This window comes from Paroedura picta, chromosome 5, assembly GCF_049243985.1.
Source record: "Paroedura picta isolate Pp20150507F chromosome 5, Ppicta_v3.0, whole genome shotgun sequence".
Taxonomy (NCBI): Eukaryota; Metazoa; Chordata; class Lepidosauria; order Squamata; family Gekkonidae; genus Paroedura; species Paroedura picta.
Genome location: NC_135373.1, coordinates 96,258,678 through 96,280,943, shown reverse-complemented (window position 1 = coordinate 96,280,943; position 22,266 = coordinate 96,258,678). Strand labels below are relative to the sequence as shown.

The 22,266-nt window shown below is 42.8% G+C and overlaps 2 protein-coding genes across 2 annotated transcripts; one reads left to right on the top strand and one right to left on the bottom strand.

The window, feature by feature from the left end:
- Positions 1 to 4,133: 4,133 nt before the first annotated feature.
- On the top strand, positions 4,134 to 4,885 carry LOC143839113 (histone H3). The gene has a single exon (XM_077340942.1). The coding sequence runs from the start codon at positions 4,381 to 4,383 to the stop codon at positions 4,789 to 4,791; it is 411 nt and encodes a 136-aa protein (XP_077197057.1). The 5' UTR covers positions 4,134 to 4,380; the 3' UTR covers positions 4,792 to 4,885.
- A 3,138-nt stretch (positions 4,886 to 8,023) lies between these two features.
- On the bottom strand, positions 8,024 to 22,249 carry WBP11 (WW domain binding protein 11). Its single transcript, XM_077339238.1, has 12 exons — positions 22,063 to 22,249; positions 21,119 to 21,215; positions 19,080 to 19,111; positions 18,128 to 18,221; positions 17,288 to 17,484; positions 16,065 to 16,198; positions 15,244 to 15,443; positions 13,650 to 13,844; positions 12,154 to 12,255; positions 10,635 to 10,943; positions 9,603 to 9,785; positions 8,024 to 9,058 (listed from the first exon to the last, which is right to left on the bottom strand). The coding sequence occupies exons 2-12, from the start codon at positions 21,180 to 21,182 to the stop codon at positions 8,640 to 8,642; spliced, it is 1,929 nt and encodes a 642-aa protein (XP_077195353.1). The 5' UTR covers positions 21,183 to 21,215; positions 22,063 to 22,249; the 3' UTR covers positions 8,024 to 8,639.
- Between the last annotated feature and the right edge of the window lie 17 nt (positions 22,250 to 22,266).

The following is a 22,266-nucleotide window of genomic DNA, read 5'->3' as shown; positions in this document are numbered from 1 at the left end:
GTTCTCGGTCCACATATTGCTGGAGCCTAGCTTGTAGGATTTTGAGCATAACTTTGCTAGCATGAGAAATGAGTGCAATGGTGCGGTAGTTTGAACATTCTTTGGCATTGCCCTTTTTTGGGATTGGAATGTAAACTGACCTTTTCCAGTCCTGTGGCCACTGTTGAGTTTTCCAAATTTGCAGGCATATTGAGGGTAGCACTTTTACTGCATCGTCTTTTAAGATTTTGAATAGTTCAACTGGAATGCTGTCACCACCACTAGCTTTATTTTTGCTCCTGAGGCCCATTTGACTTCACATTCCAAGATGTCTGTGACTACTAACATCAGGGATGTTAAGCTTGCTCTTGTCTAGTTCTTCTGTATAATTTTGCCACGACAAGGCAGCGAGCTTTGAAGGGGAAAAATACAATAAAACCCCATAAAACACCCCTTACACCATGACAGAGATGGCAGCCTCTCACTCAGCTTGTCTAATATACCTCTCCTGTTCAGCCAGAGGGCCAACTTCGACTGGGAGCAAGGAGCCAGATCTGATAGGCATCGAGGGGGGATCCGCTGATGAAAACACCAGAACTCCACCCTGGCCTCAACCATATGCCTGGCGGAAGAACTTTGGCTTTGCTAATAGTACATTTATTATTTCCCAAACATGTCAAAATCTTTGTCCTCTAATGTATACACACTCAATAATTACAGCTTAATTCAGGTATATACAGGACATCTTCATTTAGGAAATTTTTATGAAGTATGCTACAGTATAAAATGCCAGTCGCTATACCTTGAATCTGTGGGCATTCAGTTAGGTTTCATTACATTAATCAAAGAGATCTTTGTAGTGTGTGCTATGACTAGGTGCTCCACTGTCTATTAGAGCTAGCTTGGTGTAGTGGCTAGGAGCGCTGACTTCTAATCTGGTGAGCAAGGCTTGACTCCCTGCTCCCCCACATGAAGCCAGCTGGGTGACCTTGGGCTCGCCACAGCAGTGATAAAGCTGTTCTGACTGAGCAGTAATATCAGGGCTCTCTCAGCCTCACACACCTCACAGGGTTGTGGGGAGATGAAAGGGAAAGCAATTTTAAGCTACTTTGAGATGCCTTCTGGTAGAGAAAAGTGGCATATAAGAACCAACTCTTCTTCTTTTCCTTCTCCTCCTCCTCCCTCTTCTAGGCACGTATGCTCTTTTGAATCCGATTCAGCATCATCATAAATAAGGCTTTTTTGGTCTATTAGTAACAAACTTTTCCCTTTGTCTATTATGTTAGGACCATTATGCTTTTGATTTATAACTTGTACAGTGTTTCTGTGCCTCTTAGAAAAACTAGTGTTAGCTGGTGATTCTCTCCAGTCCTTTGCAAAGTGGCCCCTTTTGTTGCAATTACAGCAGATCAGTGATTGTTTTCTCTCTCTTACCCTGGTAGGACTTTGTAGAAATTTAAGCTAAACCATTCAGAGATTCAAATTCAATAAGCTGTTTTGAGCATTCCTTCTCCAGTTTCATATCTATTTTTTTACAATTTCCTTTTAAATAAACTTGCTTTGCAAAGTTATCCATACTCCTTGTGAATTTACATGAGTAAACTCAAAAGACTCTTCTAAGGCTCTAAAGCATTTCTTTTCCTGCCAAGGAATTTTCATATATGTAAGTCTCTATTATAATGTTTTTAGCGATCCCATTTTTGATTATCCAAGAGACCAATTCCTTGCCTTTCTGTATTGGTTTTTTCTTTTTCTAAGATTCCAGCAGCACTGTTTTCTTCAAAGAGTATATGAAATCTTTTAAACCAGTATTCATACTTCTCAGTAGTAAGTTTTGGGATATCCAAATATCTGCTTGATTCAGCCATCCTTATTGCAACAATGTAAAAAACAATGAAGAATGTTAAAAGATAAACAAACAAAGGGGACCTGCTAATCAAAGACTAAGTCCTTTTTAAATATTAAGTTTAATCTGAGCTTCAGAAAGTCTCTGGTTCCATAACCTGTTGGTTTAATTTTTAAAAGAATCATTTGCCTAGGAAACACAGAAGCTTCATGCAGTATCCTCAATTCTCCATATTTCACTGTTAAGGGGAAAATGATGTTCAAACAAGTTACAAAGCTTGATTATGATATTAGCTATTCAGTTGTGTCTGACTCTTATAGGTCAACTGTTGCCACATTGTTTGATCTTGCACCTCTTATTGCCAAGAAACTCCCTTCAAAATAAGATACAGACACGCCACAACAATGAACATAAGGAACATTTTATTTTGATGGAAATTTTAACTCATGACAATGACAAATCGATGAGAACCCTGAGCTTGTTTCTCTGCAACGAGATAGCCCCATCTAGGAGTGATGAGAGACAATGACACCCGAAGTGTGTTGTAAAGGGCCGGGGGGGGGGGGGGAAGGCGTCCTTCGCGGCCCACCTCCAATTAGTCGACGGACCACATGTGGTCTGCGGTCCACAGGTTGGGGATCGCTACTCTGGACTGTATTACTTCAACTCACTCAATGCAGGCCTTACCCTATCCTTGCTCCAGAAACTACAATTGGTCCAGAATGCAGCTGCCCACGTTCTTACTCGAACACCATGAAGAGCCCACATCACCCAATCCTCTGGCAGCTGCGCTGGCTACCAATCAAATATCGAATCAGTTTTCAGGTGTTGGTACTCCTCTTCAAGGCCATATGTGGGTTAGGTCCAGCGCGTACCTCAAGGACTTGTTTATATTCTCCAAATAGCGACTTCATCCATTCCAACAGATTTGTGATCCCTGGCCTCAACCAGAGCCAGAGCCTTTTCACCCATGGCCCCAAACTGGTGGAATAAGCTCCCCAACAAAATCAAGGCCCTACCAGGATTCAAGTAGTTCCACAGGGCCTGCAAAATGGAGCTCTTCTGCCAGACTTGTGGTTGAGGCTGGTGACAGGGACCTACCTGCAACCTGGTCCCTTTTCCAGGCAACTTAGATACTCCACAAATCCCTAGCCTAGGGCTGCGATTCAGCTGTTGCTATTCCATCCTGATTTGCTGCAGATGCCCCAGTGTTCATTGTTCCTAAACTTTATTTGATGTTTGACTGTTCATGATTATGTTTCTTGTTCATATTGTTGCAAATGTTTCTATGTACTTCTCGTTCTGCTGTTCCATGCACACCACCCTGAGACATCACAGTGAGAGGCAGTATATAAGTTAAATGAATGAGTGAATAAAATATGATTTATAGTTGTCACAGATAAAATCAAAAGCCTCTATATCTGTATCTCTTTTTTTTCTTTCCTAATTTGGTATTTTGTAACTTTCTTTCCTTTTTCTTGCTTATGTAGTATTTTTTTAAAAAGCTCTGAATAAAAGTTTAGGAAGGGGGAAAGAGAGGTCCTGCAGATGAAACAGAAGATAATCAAGGGCCAAAGAGGCTCAGTATTTTAGGGATGAGAGTGTGAGAATTCTCTTAACTCTTTCCCTCCCAGACCCTCTTGAATGCAGTTATATTTCCCAACATGTTCAAGTATGTATATTAATGGCCTCAGGCTAAAACCCATTTATCTCAATCAACTAAAAATGCATTGCAAACATATTTACAGAAAGCCAGCAAAACAGAACACAGAACCCTGATGATCAGGTATTTGCATAGGAGATACTTTGCCAATATGTTGTAGTTTTATATTGGTTTTGTTATATATATGGACTATACTGGTTTTTATTCAGTTTTAGATTCTGTAAAGCGCCCGGAAACCTTATGTCTGAAAAAAGCAGTATATGAATCCCTACATAAAATATAATAGACTTTCTTTCTGCACTTTTGCTATAACACCTATCTCTTAAAAGTAAGCAGAAGAGGTGAAAATGCATATTGAGTAAGTAGGTAGTAATGATTAATATAGCTGCAAATCCAGATTTTCCCTGAATTTGCTTTAGGTTATGAACTGGAGGGATCTGTATTTGTTTTTCAATACAATAAGGAAGGGAAACCCTAGGGGTTTCTCCACCTTGAAGCCCAGGTATTTTTTTTTTAAATAGTTCTAAGCGACAAAACCATGAACGGCCAAAATTTTTCAAAAACAACCCTTTCTGGGAGCGTTAAGGACGCTGGAACGAGGCGAGCGGGATTTCTGAATGAAGGCAACCCCCAATCCCGGCTAGGGTCACGCCTCAAATAAAGCCCTGTCAGAGAAGCGGCTGCGTCCCTGAGCTTTGCCCGACCAGTGGGAAAGAGGACGGCTCATTCCGCGCACCGAGGCGCGAGATTTCAAATGCGGGGACCATCCAATGAGGACTGTTTCCCGACTTTCCGCCAATCCAGACGCAGAGCAGGGCTATAAAGGCCCTCGCCAGCTTCCTTGCTTCGTTTTCGCGGCGCGCGTCTTGTGCTGTACTTGTCTGCCGGGAGGATGGCTCGGACGAAGCAAACGGCTCGCAAGTCGACGGGCGGGAAGGCGCCGCGCAAGCAGCTGGCCACCAAGGCTGCCCGCAAGAGCGCTCCGGCCACTGGCGGCGTGAAGAAGCCGCACCGCTACCGGCCGGGCACGGTGGCGCTGCGGGAGATCCGGCGCTACCAGAAGTCGACGGAGCTGCTGATCCGCAAGCTGCCCTTCCAGCGGCTGGTGCGCGAGATCGCGCAGGACTTCAAGACCGACCTGCGCTTCCAGAGCTCGGCCGTGATGGCGCTGCAGGAGGCGAGCGAGGCCTACCTGGTGGGGCTCTTCGAGGACACCAACCTGTGCGCCATCCACGCCAAGCGCGTCACCATCATGCCCAAGGACATCCAGCTGGCCCGGCGCATCCGCGGCGAGAGAGCCTGACGGGCCCCGCCGCCGCCGCGCAGAACACCCACCCCAAAGGCTCTTTTCAGAGCCGCCACTCGCTCCCGGGAAAGAGCTGCTCACCGGCCCGGAGGTGATCCTTCTCGTTAGGCGGGGGGCTCGGCAAGAGGGAGTGAGGGAACTGTGAATGGGTATGGGACTAGCCACAGCCTGAAGGCAAAAACCTTTGTGTCACAGCTTTTTTCGGTAGGAGGAAGTTCAGGAAATTATATGGGGGAGGAGTCAAGCCTGGTCGCCTTCATCAATTCCCTGAGTTGATTGCCTGATACTTTTGCCTTTTGTTAGTTAATATATCAGGCAATGTTCTAGCCCAGGGGTAGTCAACCTGTGGTCTTCCAGATGTTTGTGGACTACAGTTCCCATGAGCCCCTGCCAGGCTTTGTAGTCCACGAACATCTGGATGACCACAGGTTGACTACTCCTGGGCTTAGCCCCCTTTGAGTCTGAAAGCAAATGCCCATGCTGAGTGACTGGCCCAACCTGACTCAGGTTGCTGCAGCAGTTAAAGGCACTTTTGTGAAAACCTCAAAGGTTCTACTTGCAAAACTGACTGAGCCAGAAACAATCTGCATTTCTAAGGAAGTTTTCACAGGTCTTTTCTCAATTCTCGGATGCACTGTTTTCCACCTCAAACAGTAATCTGTTCCAGAGATGCAGGGAAAATCTTCCCACAACTTTTCTCTGGGCATGGTTCAAAAGGATGTTTTCCCTTCAGGAAAATAGCACTGCCAATGCATTTGCCCAATTCTGGCCAATTTCTGCTTCTAAAAGGCGGCCTGGTTCTTTAATGAAAGTGATCCAGTGCAATACCTTCATATTGAATATTTGTCAACAAAAGGGGTTTCTCAGCCAACTGCACCAGCCACTAGGTTGTGACCCAAACTGAACATACAACAGTCTAAGACACTGTCCATCAAGCCCATTATTTCCCCAACATTAAGAGGCTGATGACATAGAATATGATCTAAGAAAGCTAAAAAACACCCTTGCATTGATACTTGCATTACTATAAAAGTAAAGGTATCCCCTGTGCAAGCATCGAATCATGTCTGACCCTTGGGGTGACGCCCTCCAGCGTTTTTTTGGCAGACTCAATACGGGGTGGTTTGCCAGTGCCTTCCCCTGTCATTACCGTTTACCCCTCAGCAAGCTGGGTACTCATTTTACCGACCTCGGAAGAATGGAAGGCTGAGTCAACCTTGAGCCGGCTGCTGGGATCAAATTCCCAGCCTCATGGTCAGCTTCAGACCAGCATGTCTGCTGCCTTACCACCTTGCGCCACAAGAGGTTCATTTCCATTACTTTACATTCGGACGAAGAAGCTCTCCCATTATGAAGACAGTGAACAAGCCCGTTTAAGATACTAAAGGAAGAGAAAGTATGGCAGGAGTTCTTGCATATGCATCTCTGATATTCCTTGGGTATTCACAGGTTGGGAGAACTGCTTTGTGGAAACTGAGCTCCCTTTGAGTTTACCGTACAAGTATTCAGAGCAGACAAAGTATGTACAGAACTCAATACAAAATGCATTGTCCCCTCACTGAGGTCTTCAAATGTTCAAATCTGCCTCCCTAGGGACAGTCATAAGGGATGGGGGGGGACCTATGCGTGCCTTTCTGAGCTCCCTGGAGGAAAAGTAGGAAATTAAACAAGAAACACGTTTCTGAACTTCACCAGTGTCCCCTTGTAGCAAATAGTCAGCAGTGGCTAGGATCACATCTGCTTGTGACTACAAGCATATGGTGGAGAGGGGTGCTCTAAAGTTTCAATAACAAATCAAAAATAAAGCTTCCAGCATTCTATGTTTATACAGGAAAAAAGCACAGAAATACACGAGAAGCATGCTTGAGCACCAGGAATGTTTTCCATGGGCTGGACCTTCAAGACCTTGCACATCATCCTTTCCGTAGGGTTGCAATCCCATAACAGCATTTCTCTGTGAAAATACCTTGTTACCCTAGAGGTAGCTCATAATGGAAGGATGCCTCACACAGAGACACCTTCACACACAGAAACCAGCCTGGCAGAGACTGACTATGGAGTCAGTAGGGCCTTCTCAACAAACCTAGTAAGCCAGGCCAGGTATCCAACTTGTTTGGGCCTCACTACATTTCCTCCTTGCTCAACTGACTGAGCTAAATGTGCACATTATCGAAATCACCTTCCCAGATAAGCCACCAGATTGCCTTTGGGGAAGTCTGAACGAAGCCCATCTTCTTCTGTCTTGGCCTCCTTTCACACCCTGGTACCAACAATCCTTATTGTTCTTCCCTACTCCCCATCCACCAAGCAAAGGGAACCATTATGCAAATCCCAGGTGAGAGCCTGATTGCATCTCCACCTGGAGTTTAGACAAAGACAAATGCTAATCCCATCAGCAAAGCTAGTCAGGGGTGTTGTTTTCACAGGCCCCTGACCATGAGTCACACTCCATACATCCCCCTCTAGTGACCTCACATTTCAAACCCACCTATCAGGTACTCAAAATCTCAGCAACCAATCAATGGTGACTTACCTCATACCTCACCTCCCAGTGGGCTGATCCTTGGGTGGCCCAGGGTTTTCAAACCCTATATATGTCCCAACACGCAGCCCCACTGGGTGCTGTGCTCTCTGCACACCCAATGCGTTGCTTTGAGCTTAGGTGCTGGTCATCTAAGTCTCCCTTCCTTGCTCACCTGGAAACCATCCTTGCTTCAGGATCAGGTGCAGTATAATTTCCTTCCCCACTTGCTAGCATTCTCTTTTTAGAAGTTTGTGTGTCTTATTGTATGTGTGCTTGTGTGTTTAATAAATACAGTATTTGCTGGCGTATAAGACTACGTTCCCCCCCTGAAAAACATGCCGCCAAGTGGGAGGGTCGTCCTATACGCCGGGTGCACTTCAGTTGGGATAGACATAGCTGCCCATAGTACTGTAATGTAATGTAACAAACTCTATATTTTGAGTGGAAATTTTAGGGGGTCGTCTTATACGCCCAGTCGTCTTATACGCCGGCAAATACGGTAACTCTTATTCAGAGAATCAAGGTCTGGTTTAATTCAAGGTGTCTAAGGAGTTCCCATCTCCTGTATACTAACGGTATGAAGATCCTGGTTACTCCTCCTCTGGCAAGCTAAATTCCCCTTCTAAATTTATAATTCCCCAGCAATTCAAGTAACAACCGCATCTCTCCCAATAATTAAGCACAAATACATAATCACAACAAGAGCACTGTAAGACATCAAATATTTATTCTCTTTCATGAGACAGTGATATTCCACTTGTCAGCAAAAAGCCACCAAGGAGAATGCAGGGCATGCAGCGTGCAAGATTCCTGCATACCATACCTGAAAATGGTAGCCTGCCCATCTCTAAGACAGCATATAACCCATTTATCTCACTCAACTAAAATTGCATTACAAAAATATTTACAGAAAGCCAACACAACAGAACACAGAACCCTGATGATAGGTATTTGCGTAGGAGATACTTCGCCAATATGTTGTGGTTCCACGAATTTATTCTTTCCCTTTAACCATAAAATATTTAAGAGACGAGAAGTTCTCCATAGAATCACTGACACTTCTCAAAATGACAGACCACAACCTAGGAGACTGCATACTCCTAAATTTAGTCTCATTAATCAGTGGGTGATTATACCCCTCTTCCACTATCTCAACTGGTCTCCGTCCCATCTTGGAACACAACTGTGGCCGAGGGAGTACTCTTTGTCACAAAAGGAAGAGCTGTTCTGCTGGATGCCACTATAACATGGAACCCCCCAACCCTAACAGAGAATCTGATCTCAGTACAGCAGCTCTAAAGGTTAAGCTGGAAACAGACTGTCACAGGAGCCCCTCCATTTCCTTCATGAAGGCTTCATACACATCATCCTTGGTCTGCACAGAGATAGGGGCAGAGGAGCCAGCTTTAGGTGTTACTTTGGTTATCTGAACAGAAGGTTCATCATCAGGTTTCCTCTGAGCAGAGATGGCAGTCCCCTTGTTCTCTCGGCGGACTCGCAGGGCCGTGGGCACAAATCGGGTGATCTCAGCCTTGGGGTTTGTAATTTGTGGTTTGGCACTGATAGTTGCTGTGGCTTTCTTCTCGATGGTAGCAGCACTGGTATCGTCTGCCTTAGGCCGCTGGATCAAGCTGGGTGGAGCACTCAGTACCCCAGGATTTGGAATGGGAGCTGGTGGGAATATCCCAGGTGGAGGAACCAGAGGAGGACGCAACATACCTGGGCGAGGAGGTGGGATACCTGCATGAGGCAAACACAGGGCAAAGGATTAACAAACTACAGGGAAGACTAGCTAACAGCTGAAGGCCCTTTAAACTCCTCTTATAGTGTAATTTTAAATCAGAAGTGCCTGTGTGGCACAGTAAATTGACTGTGTGGCACAGTTAATCTGTGAGGCACAGTAAAGAGTGTCAGATTAGGATTTGGTAGACTCCAGTTTAAATTCCACTCTGTTATGGAAGCTTACTGAAATGATCACACCCTCAGCATGATCTACCTTACTGGGCTGGTGTGAGGATAAAATGGAGGAGACACAGCATGTAAAGGTAAGGTACAAATAAAGTTAATAAATATCACAGTCTATGTATCAATATTGCACAAAGCCTCATATATTCTACTGAAATTCCTTTCAACTTCTATGCTTGCCACCAAGCATAAGAAACATACTAGATTTTGTTTGAGATGCATTAATATTGAGTAGTAAAAACTGTTGTTTAGCTACACTTATAATCCTTTGCTACATATCTTAACACTGGAGAAACAAGAAAACAGATTTAAGTATTACCTGGTGGAGCCGGAGGTGGTAAACGAGGTGGTGGTCCCCTTGGAGGAGGGCCGGGAGGCAGACCTGGAGGGGGTCCAGGTGGAGGGCCAGGAGGCCGGCCAGGTGGTGGTCCTGGTGGCAAAAGTCGTGGTAATGGACCACGCAACCCAGGCAATCCTGGTGGCCTAAGGAATGGAGGAGCCCCTGAAAAAGTGTACACAAAGCTGTTTAAGTCTAGAAATACTAGTTCACCACTCTCTACCAACTGATTAGGCAAAAAAACAAACAAACACAAAAAGAAACCCAAGATAGGATTAATTTAATCCAAAAACTGCAATTTAATCCAAAAATTCAATTTAAATCAGAAGGGCCAGTGTTATATTAACAAATGTTAAGTTTTTGTACAAAGCTAGCCTGCCATCGGGCAGTTTCCCCTTTTGTTGCCAATCTCGCTAGATACAAGCAGCGATGACCCATCAGCCGAAGATGAATAAACACTTGTTAACTTAGAACAGATGATTGCTATGACTGTTTGTACCTGCCCATGAATATTTGTTTGGAAAACTTGGTTTTGTACTATAATTGTATTTACTTTTGCTTTACTCTTTTTGTTATGCCAATAAAGGCTTTGTATTTGTTTTGCCATACACCAGGCTGGCCCCAAAGGAGCACAATTTACTGTACTCTTTTTCCATTCTTTTGTTTGACTACAACTTGTTTATTTCAGTATTTTTGTAAACTACTTTGTGTCTCCCAGTGTCTCCCTAATAAAATGTTTTTAGGATAAAGAAACAAACTGCAATTTAACTTAATGCATGAAAAAATAATGTTCATATGAAAGGGACCTACCACAGCCAAATTATTCTAGCAAAAATTGGGCCTTAAAAATAGAAAGGACCAATTCACTTTCAGAGCTATTCATAATGTAACAAGCCACAAGCAATAAAGGAGTGCATAAAATTAATTTAAATCAAGCAGACACACCAAAGGTTTCAAGACTTCCAGCTCTGGACCTCAAAGCAATGATAAGGATGGAGCTCTTCAAGCACTCACCTGGAGGTGGACCAGGAGGAAGGCCAGTTGGTGGCCCCGGAGGCCTCAAGGGTGGTGCTGGAGGTGGCCCAAGAGGGGGTGGCCCTGGCATAGGAGGCGCCTGGATCTGAGTTGGAGGAACAGGTTGAGGGGGGGGCTGCTGTTGTTGCTGGGTAGTTTGAGAAGACACTGATGACACAGTCTCTGTGTGGGATTCTTCTGTACTTTGCTGCTGGGGTGTCTCTTCAGCATCTGAATCCTCATCATCGTCATCATCGTCTTCTTCAGAATACTCCTCCACCTCTTTGCCACCCTCAGGAATTTCCTGGCCTGCAGGGAAAAGGATGAGAGATGATTAGAAACAAGGGACTTAAAGGCATACAAACAGATCTAAGGCACAGAACAAAGCTGGCATTTCAGGGAAAGCAGACTGCCCTCCTTAAAATGAAGAATTCCCCCTTGACGTTTGTAAAGAATCAGTTTTAAAAGATAATCGGATATTTTTAAAAATTCAGAAAATTCAGTGTCCAAATCCCTTTGGACATTCTCCCCACACCAATCTTCATAATGTAAGCCGCTATTATACATGGCACACATTTACATTAAAACAATTATAGCTGCAATACTCCATTAATCCTTGGATTTACATAAGATCCCACTGAATGATACGAGCTTAAAAATACCAAGGTTAGTTTGCAAATCACATCCTAAAATACAGCTCTTCTACTGCACTGCCAAAACACATCAAAAGTGCTCCATACAACCCATTAAATTCCTAGTAAAGAATCAGTTGCTTAGTAGACTGCTGCTAATAGATTCCCATGGCTACAGAAGCCCAATTCTCAGCAACAACGGAAGAAGTAAAACCCAACCACCCAACAAGTCTCCACAGCAGACAGAAGGGCCTTCTCATTCTTCTCTGCTATAGGAGTCCATGGACATGGGACTACAGAAGACAACTCTCATTTAGATTACCTGGCTCCCAAAACACTATGGGCTTCAAAAGTAATACCAAGGCCCCTTTTGCCCAGAACCAAACAGGAAGCCAATAGGAAATCTGTAGCTAGAACTAATCAATCTTGCCACAGCGTTGTGCACAACTAAAACTTCCAAGCAGTTTTCAACCAGATTCTAAAGCTACAATCCCCTATTCTGCATATAGGTGGACAACAACAATAAACATGCACATTATCAACCCGAAGAGTCTCCAGAAAGCAGATATATACCAGTCTTTCTGTGACCAAGCTGGGGAAGGGGGACTATTTTAGCATGAAAATAGAAAGCAAGCCCAGATGAATTTAGCCACAGGACCAAGAACTTAGAAGTCAACTACCGCATGCATGTTACAAGCTCGAAATTACTACTTTGTCATAGCTAATACCATATCATGCAAAAAATTCCTGATTATAAAACACAGACCAGATCCTGAATCTTTACTAAAGAATATCTTTGTAAACCGCTCTCCAGGCAATTGCTCACATTGAAACAGAATGGGTGCAGGGGGTAGGGAGAGCTAAAAAAAAAGTCAAATCCTTTTTACCAGCCATTCGCAACATCATGGCCTGAAGTGGAGTAAGTTCCTTCATGTTCTTTTTCTTCTTTCGTGATTTTCCAGGCAAGTCAGCAAACCGGACACTGTGACCTGCAAGAATACAAAATGAAGGGTTAAAACTTTTACAGAAATATAGTGGCAAAATAAGTTACAAGTATTAGCAGATGTCACGAGAACATCAGCACAGTTAAAAATTTAAATGGTCCGTTTTAAATGTAACATCCTAAATATACATGGATGTAAGGAAGTGGAGGGAGGGCGGGGGAGAAAGAGAGAGATTAGGGCCCTGTCTGAACTTTCTGAGTTCCACAAAGCCTGTAAGACAGCGCTCTTTTGCTGGGTCTATGGTTGAGGCTATTTATATCTAAATCTCAGGCCTCCCTCCTGCCTCTTCTGCCCTCCCTTCCTCTTCCAACAACATCTAGTACCCAACACCTGGCAGGCAGTAAGTTATCGATCCATTACTCTAGGCTGATCCTATTTTGTCTAATTGTGGTCCAAAAATTTAAATCTATATTATATTGTTTTATATATGGAATATACTGGTTTTACTGAGTTTTAGATTCTGTAAACCGCCCCAAAATGGTAGTATATAAGTCCCTAAATTAATTATAATTGACTTTCCTTTGGTAGTTTTGCTTTTTTATTTTTTTAATTTATGATTCAACTTCTATCCCGCCACTCCCATAAAAGTGGCTCATGGCGGCTAGCAATCTATAAAACCCCACATTAAAACCTACCATAAAACCATACAATACAACCCCATACATCTAAAACATAACCAATTTCAGAAAGCGGGGGCCAACCCTCCCTCCCCCAGCTCATACAGGTATATTATGTACCTGTTAAAAATAAGCAGAAGAGGTAAACACACATACTGAGTAAAATACATAGCAATGATGGAATTAGTAATATAACTGCAAAACAGACTAGTTATGAAATCTGAAATGTAAAATGATGAATATACATGTATCAGAAGAAAATATCACTGTCTGCCATGGGTATTGAAAATATCACTTTTCACTACTTGAAGGAGTCTCAAAATGACCTTCCCTTCCTCTCCCCACAACAGACACCCTGTGAGGTAGGTAAGGCTGAGAGTGCTCAGTCAGAACAGCTCTATTAGGCCTGTGACAAGCCCAAGGTCACCCAGCTGGCTGCATGTGGAGAAGCAGGAATCAAACCAGGCTCGCCAGATTAGAAGCTCTTAAACATTACAACACACTGGCTCTCTGTATCTATGGTATATTTAATTATGTTAGGTGACCCCTTTTTCTGATTCCTGTATTAATATTACTTCTCTGTTCTTTCAAAATAAATTTTAAATACCCAAATCTCTTCCTAACAATAAAGCTCAAAGGATGGCCTTGGACAAGTCACTCTCTTTATACCCTGCCTCAGTGGGTTGTTGCATGGATAAAACGGGGAATAGACCCCTTGACTGAAATGTAATAAATGTATTTCCACGTTTCTAAGCATCTCACCTGATTTCTTATCTTCCCCGCCTTCCCTCTCAGCATTGTCATCATGGTGCATTAACTCCTCCCCGTCACTGTCTGCATCAGTCCTGTCGCTGTCACTATCATCAGTAGAGTCATCGTGCTTGTCCTGATCCATGTCCTCAGGATATCCCTCATCTTCACTGGTGCTGGAACCCTCATCATCATGCCCCCGGGCACCTAAGGAGTACCAATAACAGGTGGCCACTAAGGAAAGCAACACAATATTCAATATATTCCATCTGATTCTGTAGTACATGAGCTTGAGTTATCTCAATTCAAGAAGGAAAACAAATCACAGAGTCATGGAGTTGAAAGGAACTTCCAATGTCATCTAGTCCAACTCCCTGCACAATACAGGAAATTCACAACTACCTGCCCATCCACAGTGACCCCAATTGTTTAAGATGATGCCCCACCTCCCCAGAAAACCAGTATCCCTGCCTAGTCGGGCCTGGAGGAAATTCACCTCCAAGTCCGAAAGTGGCAATCAGCATTTCCATGGGCATGCCAGAAAGGGCCACAAGAGCCAAGCTCTAACACATCCCTTCCTGCCCATCTACTCACAATCTGCCTAAGTTCACAGAATCAGCATTTCTGTCAGATGGCTATCTAGCCTCTGCTTAAAACCTTCCAAGGAAGAGAAACCCAGCAACACCAGAGGAATCCTGTTCCATTGAGAAACTGCTCTGGATGTTTAGCCAAACTTCTTTTGAATTAATTTCAACCAATAGAACCAATGTGGTAGAATTAGCACTTCCAAGTCAAGGCCTGAATCCTGCTGATGCACAAGGAAGGATTTTTGGAAATTCTTCCATGCCATGGGACCTTGATCGTCCTTGGGGTCCCCCATCACCCAGGAACAGCATTTTAGAAGTATTCCGGTCTGCCATGGGTATTGAAAAAAATCACTTTCTCCTTACACTCAGAAATTCTAGGCAGGACACAACATTCGTTCTGCTACATACATTCCATAAACAGCAACCTCACTAACAGACACAGGTGCAAAGAGGGAAGCAATAAAAAAGGACATAAAATCAGTACAGGATAGCTTCATCAACATACATTGGCTCTCCAGCTGCTTGTTTCCCCAACAGCTGCTCTCCTACATCAATCCAATGGCTTACTGGTACAGAAAAGAAGCATTACCGAAGTGTTCCCAATTCACGTCAAAAAAGCAAAAAGGCCAACGTTATACAATATGCATGATGCCATGGCTGTCAGATCCAGAGACAACAGATTATACATTAGAACAATCTTATTTACATATAACTAGCATGTTTCAGGCAACTGGTAATGTTTAAATGCACTGTGTCTCCTACACATTCTTAATATTTGTATTATCTGAATAGTTTTATCTAACTTTGAGGTTTCTTTTGAAATCCATCTCTTGCTACTTTACATACTAGCCTGAGATTCAAAATGCCTATGCCTTCAAAACTAAACTAAAAAAAAAATAAAACCCTACTTCTCTAGTTACATCTGGAAATGTGGACTGAAAATTAAGCAGAAACCTGCTGAACAGAGGAGTTGAAGTTTCTCTCACACACTCTGAGAAGGGGAAAGCCATTTATTTTACCTGTCTCTGGACTGTAAGAGACTTCCTCCTCTCTTCTGCGAGGAGCCATCTCTAGAGTGAATCCTACTTTACGACTATACATCTGCAAGACTTGAGGTGGTGGTGGCCCCGGTGGAGGTCCAGGTGGCTTCCTGCCAGGGGGTAAGCGAGGAACACCATGCCCAGGAGGTGGAAGTACAGAAACAGGCCGAACAGGAGGGCTAGAAACAAGGTTAGGAAAAAATAACCATTTTCAGTAGCTGCTGTATGGCAGCTGTGAAGTATAATGTAGCTCCAAATGAATGGTTGTAGAAAAATACAAGGCCATGGCTTCTACAGCAATAATTCCTGGTCCACCTTATCCGGGGCCTAACTGTTAAATTCTTCTCCTCCTCAGGAGTATTTCTCCATCCGCAATACAGAGAGGAGAAAAAAAATTGTGTAGAGAAAAAGGCTGTGAACATGCTAATGCTATTCTGCTGAAATTTAACAAAATACTGGCAAAAACCTTTGCCTGACATTTTAACTATTTAATGGCCAGTTAAGACGTTCCTGGGCTGGGAATAAATAAAAGTAAAATACAGTTGTTGTTTTATAAACAGAATTCTTTGCCTTAATCCACAGCTTGAGCCCCAACATTATGCAGCATGAACCAAGGGCAGCTACCTAACACACCCTATTCTGAACATTCATTCTGAAGCTCATATGCATATCTAACAAGCACCTAAAATAACTACTATTAAAACAACTCTAAGAATGTTAAGCAACAGCAACCCCGCTAAGTGACAATGGCAGACTCTCATATACCATTCTCTGACTCCTTCAAGGCCTTTCTTTCTTACCCATAAGCTGAGGTTTTCTTGAGGATAGAGGGTGGCTGTGCTCCAGGCAAAGGGATGTCCTGAATGAGGATGTTGGAGGGAGCATGAGGCATATCTGGCAGGGGGATACTCTCCACCTCAACATGTTGGGCATTCTGCAACAGATTGAAATTACTGTGGAGGTTAACCTTCAGGAGGCAGCAGAATCTGTAATTTTCAGTTGGCATTAAACTTTACAAAACATCTGTTAGCAGTTCCTCCAGATACTGCATTGTTAATACTGGACACACAGGTCCAGAAATCTAATTACAACAGTTACAGAAAAGGATAATTAAAACAGCTGGTACTCTTTAAAGCCTTCCTTGCCATACAGATTTCACCAGTGGGAAAGAGTGTCCAGTTTAAACCAAAATCTGACTACTTTTATTTTCTCCAAGACTAAATAGGAACACTGAGCATTTTGTTCCATAAAGCAGAAGCAAAGGCAGCTCTTGTCATCAAAATACTTAGGGCAAGAACTCACAAATTATGTAAAAGAGCTTTAGAAACCCGGGTGATAACACCCATAAAGCTGTCAGTAAATACTGAAAACAAATGCATGCATACACAAGAGAAAAACGTATGACTGTCTAAGAGGACTGCTCAAAACACAAAATGGAAGCCCCAAATCAGCTGGGAAATAATACAATGGCTTCAAGCAGGCTGGTCTCTCAGATAACTGAGTTGTTCTACAGTAATACAGGCCTTCTTTTCTGAGAAAATGTAACACACTCTGGAAAAGTTTACAATATAGACTACACAGAGTTCTCTACTAATAATGAGCTTCCATATAACAAGCTATCAATCCTCACTAGAGGCTAATATGCAACAACAGGCAATGGTATATACCAGCCTTTTTCAACCTTTTGACCATGGAGGCAGCCCTAGGAAAAAAAACTTAGGCTTTGGGACACCCCAGAAGTGATGTCAGCTGGCCATGCCTCCCTGCCATGACCTCAGAAGTACCACACCTCCCTGCCAGGCCCCTTTACTTGCCCTCCAAGTCCCAGAGCTCAACAGGGGTCTGGCTCAATCTAGCACTGGACTGCTAGGTGCCAGGCCCATCTCCCATACCCCACCTTGGAAATAGGTATATGGAAAACTGGAGCAAAATAGTTGATACAAATAAAAACGAAACTGATTGCAATTTCAATCTGCACTCAGAAAAAGCACAATTCAATGTGGTTCAAAATGAAGGAAATTACCTTGACAGCATCAAAGTACTGACTGAGTTGAGATCTCTTCTGCTCATATTCCACCTCCAGTTTACGCAGCTCCTTGTAGATATCTGGATTCTCCTTCTCATAGAGCCGTAGAATACGCTCGAAAGTCTCACGCAGTTTCTTACGCTTATCCTTCAGCACCTTCTCATTTAGTTGGGGTTGCTGTACTGGGTTAAACTCTGATCCAGTAATAGCAGGACCAGGATAGACAAGTGAAAGAAAAAGACCTTTACAAGGAGAAACTGAAGGAACCGGGTTGCTTGTGTTACAGGACTGAGATTATGACTTTGTACAATATAATGAAATGTGGCTAATGATTAGAGGGTGGACAAGGCTTAATTTGGTTAGAGGTAAAGTATAATAATGATATATCAATATTGACTAATGTAACCCCATATTGCAATGTAAAAGATACATCTGAGCTCTGTTCATTTTCTTATAAACATTGTTCTATCCTATATATATTAAAATAAAAAACAAGCAAAAATAAACAGGATTAAGAAGGGCCTGTAAGGTTCCACCAAAGTTTGCAAGCAACAGAGAACACAAACCAGGACATGAATACCAGACTCCTCCTTTACTACAAGTTTCCAAAGTGTCTCCATTTTCTAACTTGGAAGAAACAGGACCCTTCGCTGCACTCACATCTCCCTTTTTTCAATTCATAGCATTATATTATTGCTTTTTATGTTATCAGAATATTCTCTTGTTAATCCAGTCTTCTAGTTCCTTGGCTCCACAAACCCATTCAGGTCTCCCACGTTTTTCCATTTATAAACTTCCTGCCATTTAACTCTGCAAAAGAGACATATTCATACCCACCCATTTCATCAAGTTTTTCCATGTCCCGAATGATTTGCTTGGGATCCTTCATTTTTAGCACAGCTGCTCGCACCATCATGCGTTGTTTCTTGTTCTAAATTCAACAGAAATAGCAAGCCAGAAGTCTATGTTTGATGGGCAGCAAACCAGACTTCAGTTAACAGCTTTAGTTCTCACTTTGGCCCTTGTAACTTCTAAGTAATCTTAGAATGCAGTGGCAGTGCACATTTCACTTTCACAGGATATTTCACTCAGGTTTTCAAGGCTTATGGATAAATGTCATTTAGCTGAAATATTGTCTTCACTATCCTAACATCTGTAACTTCCTGAGATCTTACAGTATTTGCTGGTTGTAAAACATTTTCTAAATCCGCCTTTGTCAACCAAATTTGCACTGAGGCAACAGCAAAATTAATTACCTTCCACCAAATGCTTACAACTGCAAAGCATTTATAATAACCAAATCCAGCATCTCTCTGTAAAGTTTGCCTTGTCTAATCCTTTCAAAGAGAAGGGTTCATTGCACAACTAAGATCCAATTTAAATACAGTGTCACAATATCAGAGAAAGATGAAGAGCTGTTTTTTTGTAACCTAATGACTGCAGAAGGCACTGGCAAACCACCCCGTATTGAGTCTGCCATGAAAACGCTAGAGGGCGTCACCCCAAGGGTCAGACATGACCCGGTGCTTGCACAGGGGATACCTTTACTTTTTACTACCTGAAGGAGTCTCAAAGTGGCTTACAATCACCTACCCTTCCTCTCTACACAACAGACACCCTGTGAGGTAGGTGAGGCTGAGAGAACTGTGAATGACCCAAGATCACACAGCTGACTGAGTATGGAAGAGTGGGAATCAAACCCAATTCTCCAAATTAGAGTCCACTGCTCTTAACCACTACATCAAGCTGGCTCCAACCTGCATTTACGATTACAGTAATTTTCTCTCACCTTCTTCAGCTCCCTTTTACGGGCCTCCTTGCCTGTAAAAACATAAAACATGAAAACAATTTGAAAACAACTGCAATCTCCTGGCTGCAATTATTTCAGTGAAGGAGGATGAGGCTTTTTAGAGTAAGTTAACAGCTAGTCTTTTTCTTATGAGGTTGAAGGAATAAAAGACAGATCTACATGTCATGATCTTCAGAAACCAAGGCAATAAGAAGTTGGTTCTCATATGCCGCTTTTCTCTACCCTCTCAAAGCAGCTTACATTCGCCTTCCCTTTCCTCTCCCCATAAGAGTCAACCTGTGAGGTAGGTGAGGCTGAGAGAGCCCTGATATTACTGCTCGGTCAGAACAGCTTCATCAGTGCTGTGGCAAGCCCATGTTCACCCAGCTGGTTGCATGAGGAGGAGCACGGAATCAAACCGAGATCACCAGATCAGAAGTCCGCACTCCTAACCACTACGCCAAGCTGTCTCTCTACTAATAAACTAATACAATCAGATATTAGGTTCATCAAAATAAAAAATTGAATGTTCTAGTGTTAATGAATATTTTCCTAAAAGTAGTAATTAAAAGTAGTAATTAAAGGCTATTTTTTTCTTCCTGGAGATAGTATAATATAATAAATTGCAAATCAGACCAACACTGCAGTACAGAATATTTGAGCACTACTTCAAAGCTTAACATGATGCTTTTTATTTCTACATAACAGATTTTTAAAAAATATAAAAAATTAACTCCCACCCATTCAGGAAACCTTTCCAGGGCTTCTCAGAAGGGTTTCCTGAATGGATGGGAGATATGTTGAAAAAGCCTTCCAAACTCAAACTGTATTGCCAAAAACAATAATAGAATCATAGAATAATAGAGATGGAAGGGATCTCATGGGTCATCTAGTCCAACCCCCTGCACGATGCAGGACACTCACATCCCAATCACTCATCTACTATAACCTGCCACCCCTTTGCCTTCACAGAATCAGCCTCTCCGTCAGATGGCTATCTAGCCTCTGTTTAAAAATTTCCAAAGATGGAGAACCCACCACCTCCCGAGGAAGCCTGCTCCACTGAGAAACTGCTCTGTCAGGAACTTTCTGTGAGGCAGATCAAACTGAGTTACTGGCTCAAGATTATGGCAGAATAAGCACACAAATGTGAGTCGTCCTAGTTCCTAATCCAACACTATAGCCACTACACTCATGCACTTTACAATTTTTCAATACTAAATAAAAGCAGAAGCTATTTCCTATCCCCACATATTCATCATTATATAATAGCCTTTTCTTTTTTGAAGCTATGTTTCATGGAAGAAACACCGTGGTACACTGACAAGTTTTGAAATTACTAATTTCCCACTAAAGCTCATAATTATTTTATTTATTGTTTATTCCAAAAATTGGATTCTACCTTCTGCCCTCACAAGAGTCAATGAAGCAGGTAACAGTTTAAAACATACATTATTAAATCGCATTTTAAAAGCATTAAAATTAACCCTCTCACTCACGCAAGACCATTTTACAATCTAGCATCTTTTCAATTAGAACATTTTGTTACTGAGGCTTGACATATACTACTTGAAAACATACAGAGCATCGCCTGATCTATTTCCAGATTTCCCAGAATTGTGTTTACAGCGAGTAAAGTTAAGAAATGTACCATATGGAAGCAATTTGATTCTTGAAGACAATCAACTTGGAACAACTCAGTGCTGGATGAGGAAATACTTTCACGGAACAATGAGAAACTATTTATATAAAGTTAGTTCAGCTAATGAGATATCTACAAATTCTATAATGACTTATATGTTTCCACAGTCCACCACAAGATTTATTAAAACAACTATTCTAGGCGTCCCTTTTACAAAACAATAAATTGAAAACATATTCGATTTTTTTCTAATGTATACTTAATAGGCAACCTATTTCTGTATTTCTGCTCTAGTTTCTTTTCCTGCGCTGTGCAACTAAGAGACATTCTACATGTTTTGACCAGTACTCGCCCTTGAATTCTCTACTGCCCTTATAGAAGTTCTCTGAACACTTACGAGCTTGATCGGTGGGATTCATAAACTTCCCACTCTTGGTGGAAGACGTTGATCTCCGCCCCATTTTGAGTGTTTATTTCTTTCTCCGTTCTAATGACTGAAATTGGATGATTGAGAAAAAACAAAACTCAGCATCATGCATTAATAAAAGAAATAAATAATTCAGCATCATGCATTAATATACAAATGCATATTTCCATTGTTAATCTTCTTCATACCATCACACGGACATTTCACACCCCTCCCAAAGGCAACTCACAATCTAGTCTAGGGACTCCCAACCTTGTTTTGAGCCTGCAGTATCCTCTGGCATCCTAATGCAGTAATAAACTGGATGCTGCTAGAGGTGCAGCCAGCCATAAAATCACTGCCTCAGCTTACCTTCCATCATACTGTGGTGCTGTAGTGGCAGCCACAAAATCTGCATAACCAATAGCTGATCAGAAGAGTTGGTGGGCAAAAGCTCCACTTGATGCCATCCACTTTCTAAAACCACTTGGCAGGCATCAGGGAAAGTACTAACAGGTAACATGGCTCTCATAGGCACCACAATAGGACCCCTGATCTATTTAGTGGTCATGGACACATGAAGGTTATCATAGATAATATGGCCATAAAACTAAAACTACTATTCTACAATTAATTAGTTTGCCTTTGAAACGCCACAAGACTCCCCGCCCTCCCTTTGCATACATTCTGTCCAATCACAATTACACTCTTGGCTTTGACAACTGTTCTGAGCCAGACCGTGGCACTGTGCATCCAATTCATTCAGAACTATAACATAATGTCCCCACACCTGACTCCCAACAACATCCAGCATCACCTGGAATCCTTTATCAATTGGAAACGGCAGCTCAATATGAATGGCGGGGGGCGATAGTAGCCCCGTGAGAGCCGAAAGGGGAAGGAGGGTTGAGTCCGGGAGGGGGCCTGCTACTCACCCCGAGGAGCTGACGCCAAAGCGGCCGCAAGACAGCCAGCCACAGGAGCGGGCCCTACAGAAACCGCTGCTCCCAAGCAGCTCCCGCCGCCGCCGCCGCCATCTTGAAGAGTCGCGCGACCTCGCGGGGAAGACCAGAGAAGCGTAGAGCGGCTCACCCCAAGGACTTCCGGTGGGCCCGGCCCACTTCCTTTGTCTGCCAGGG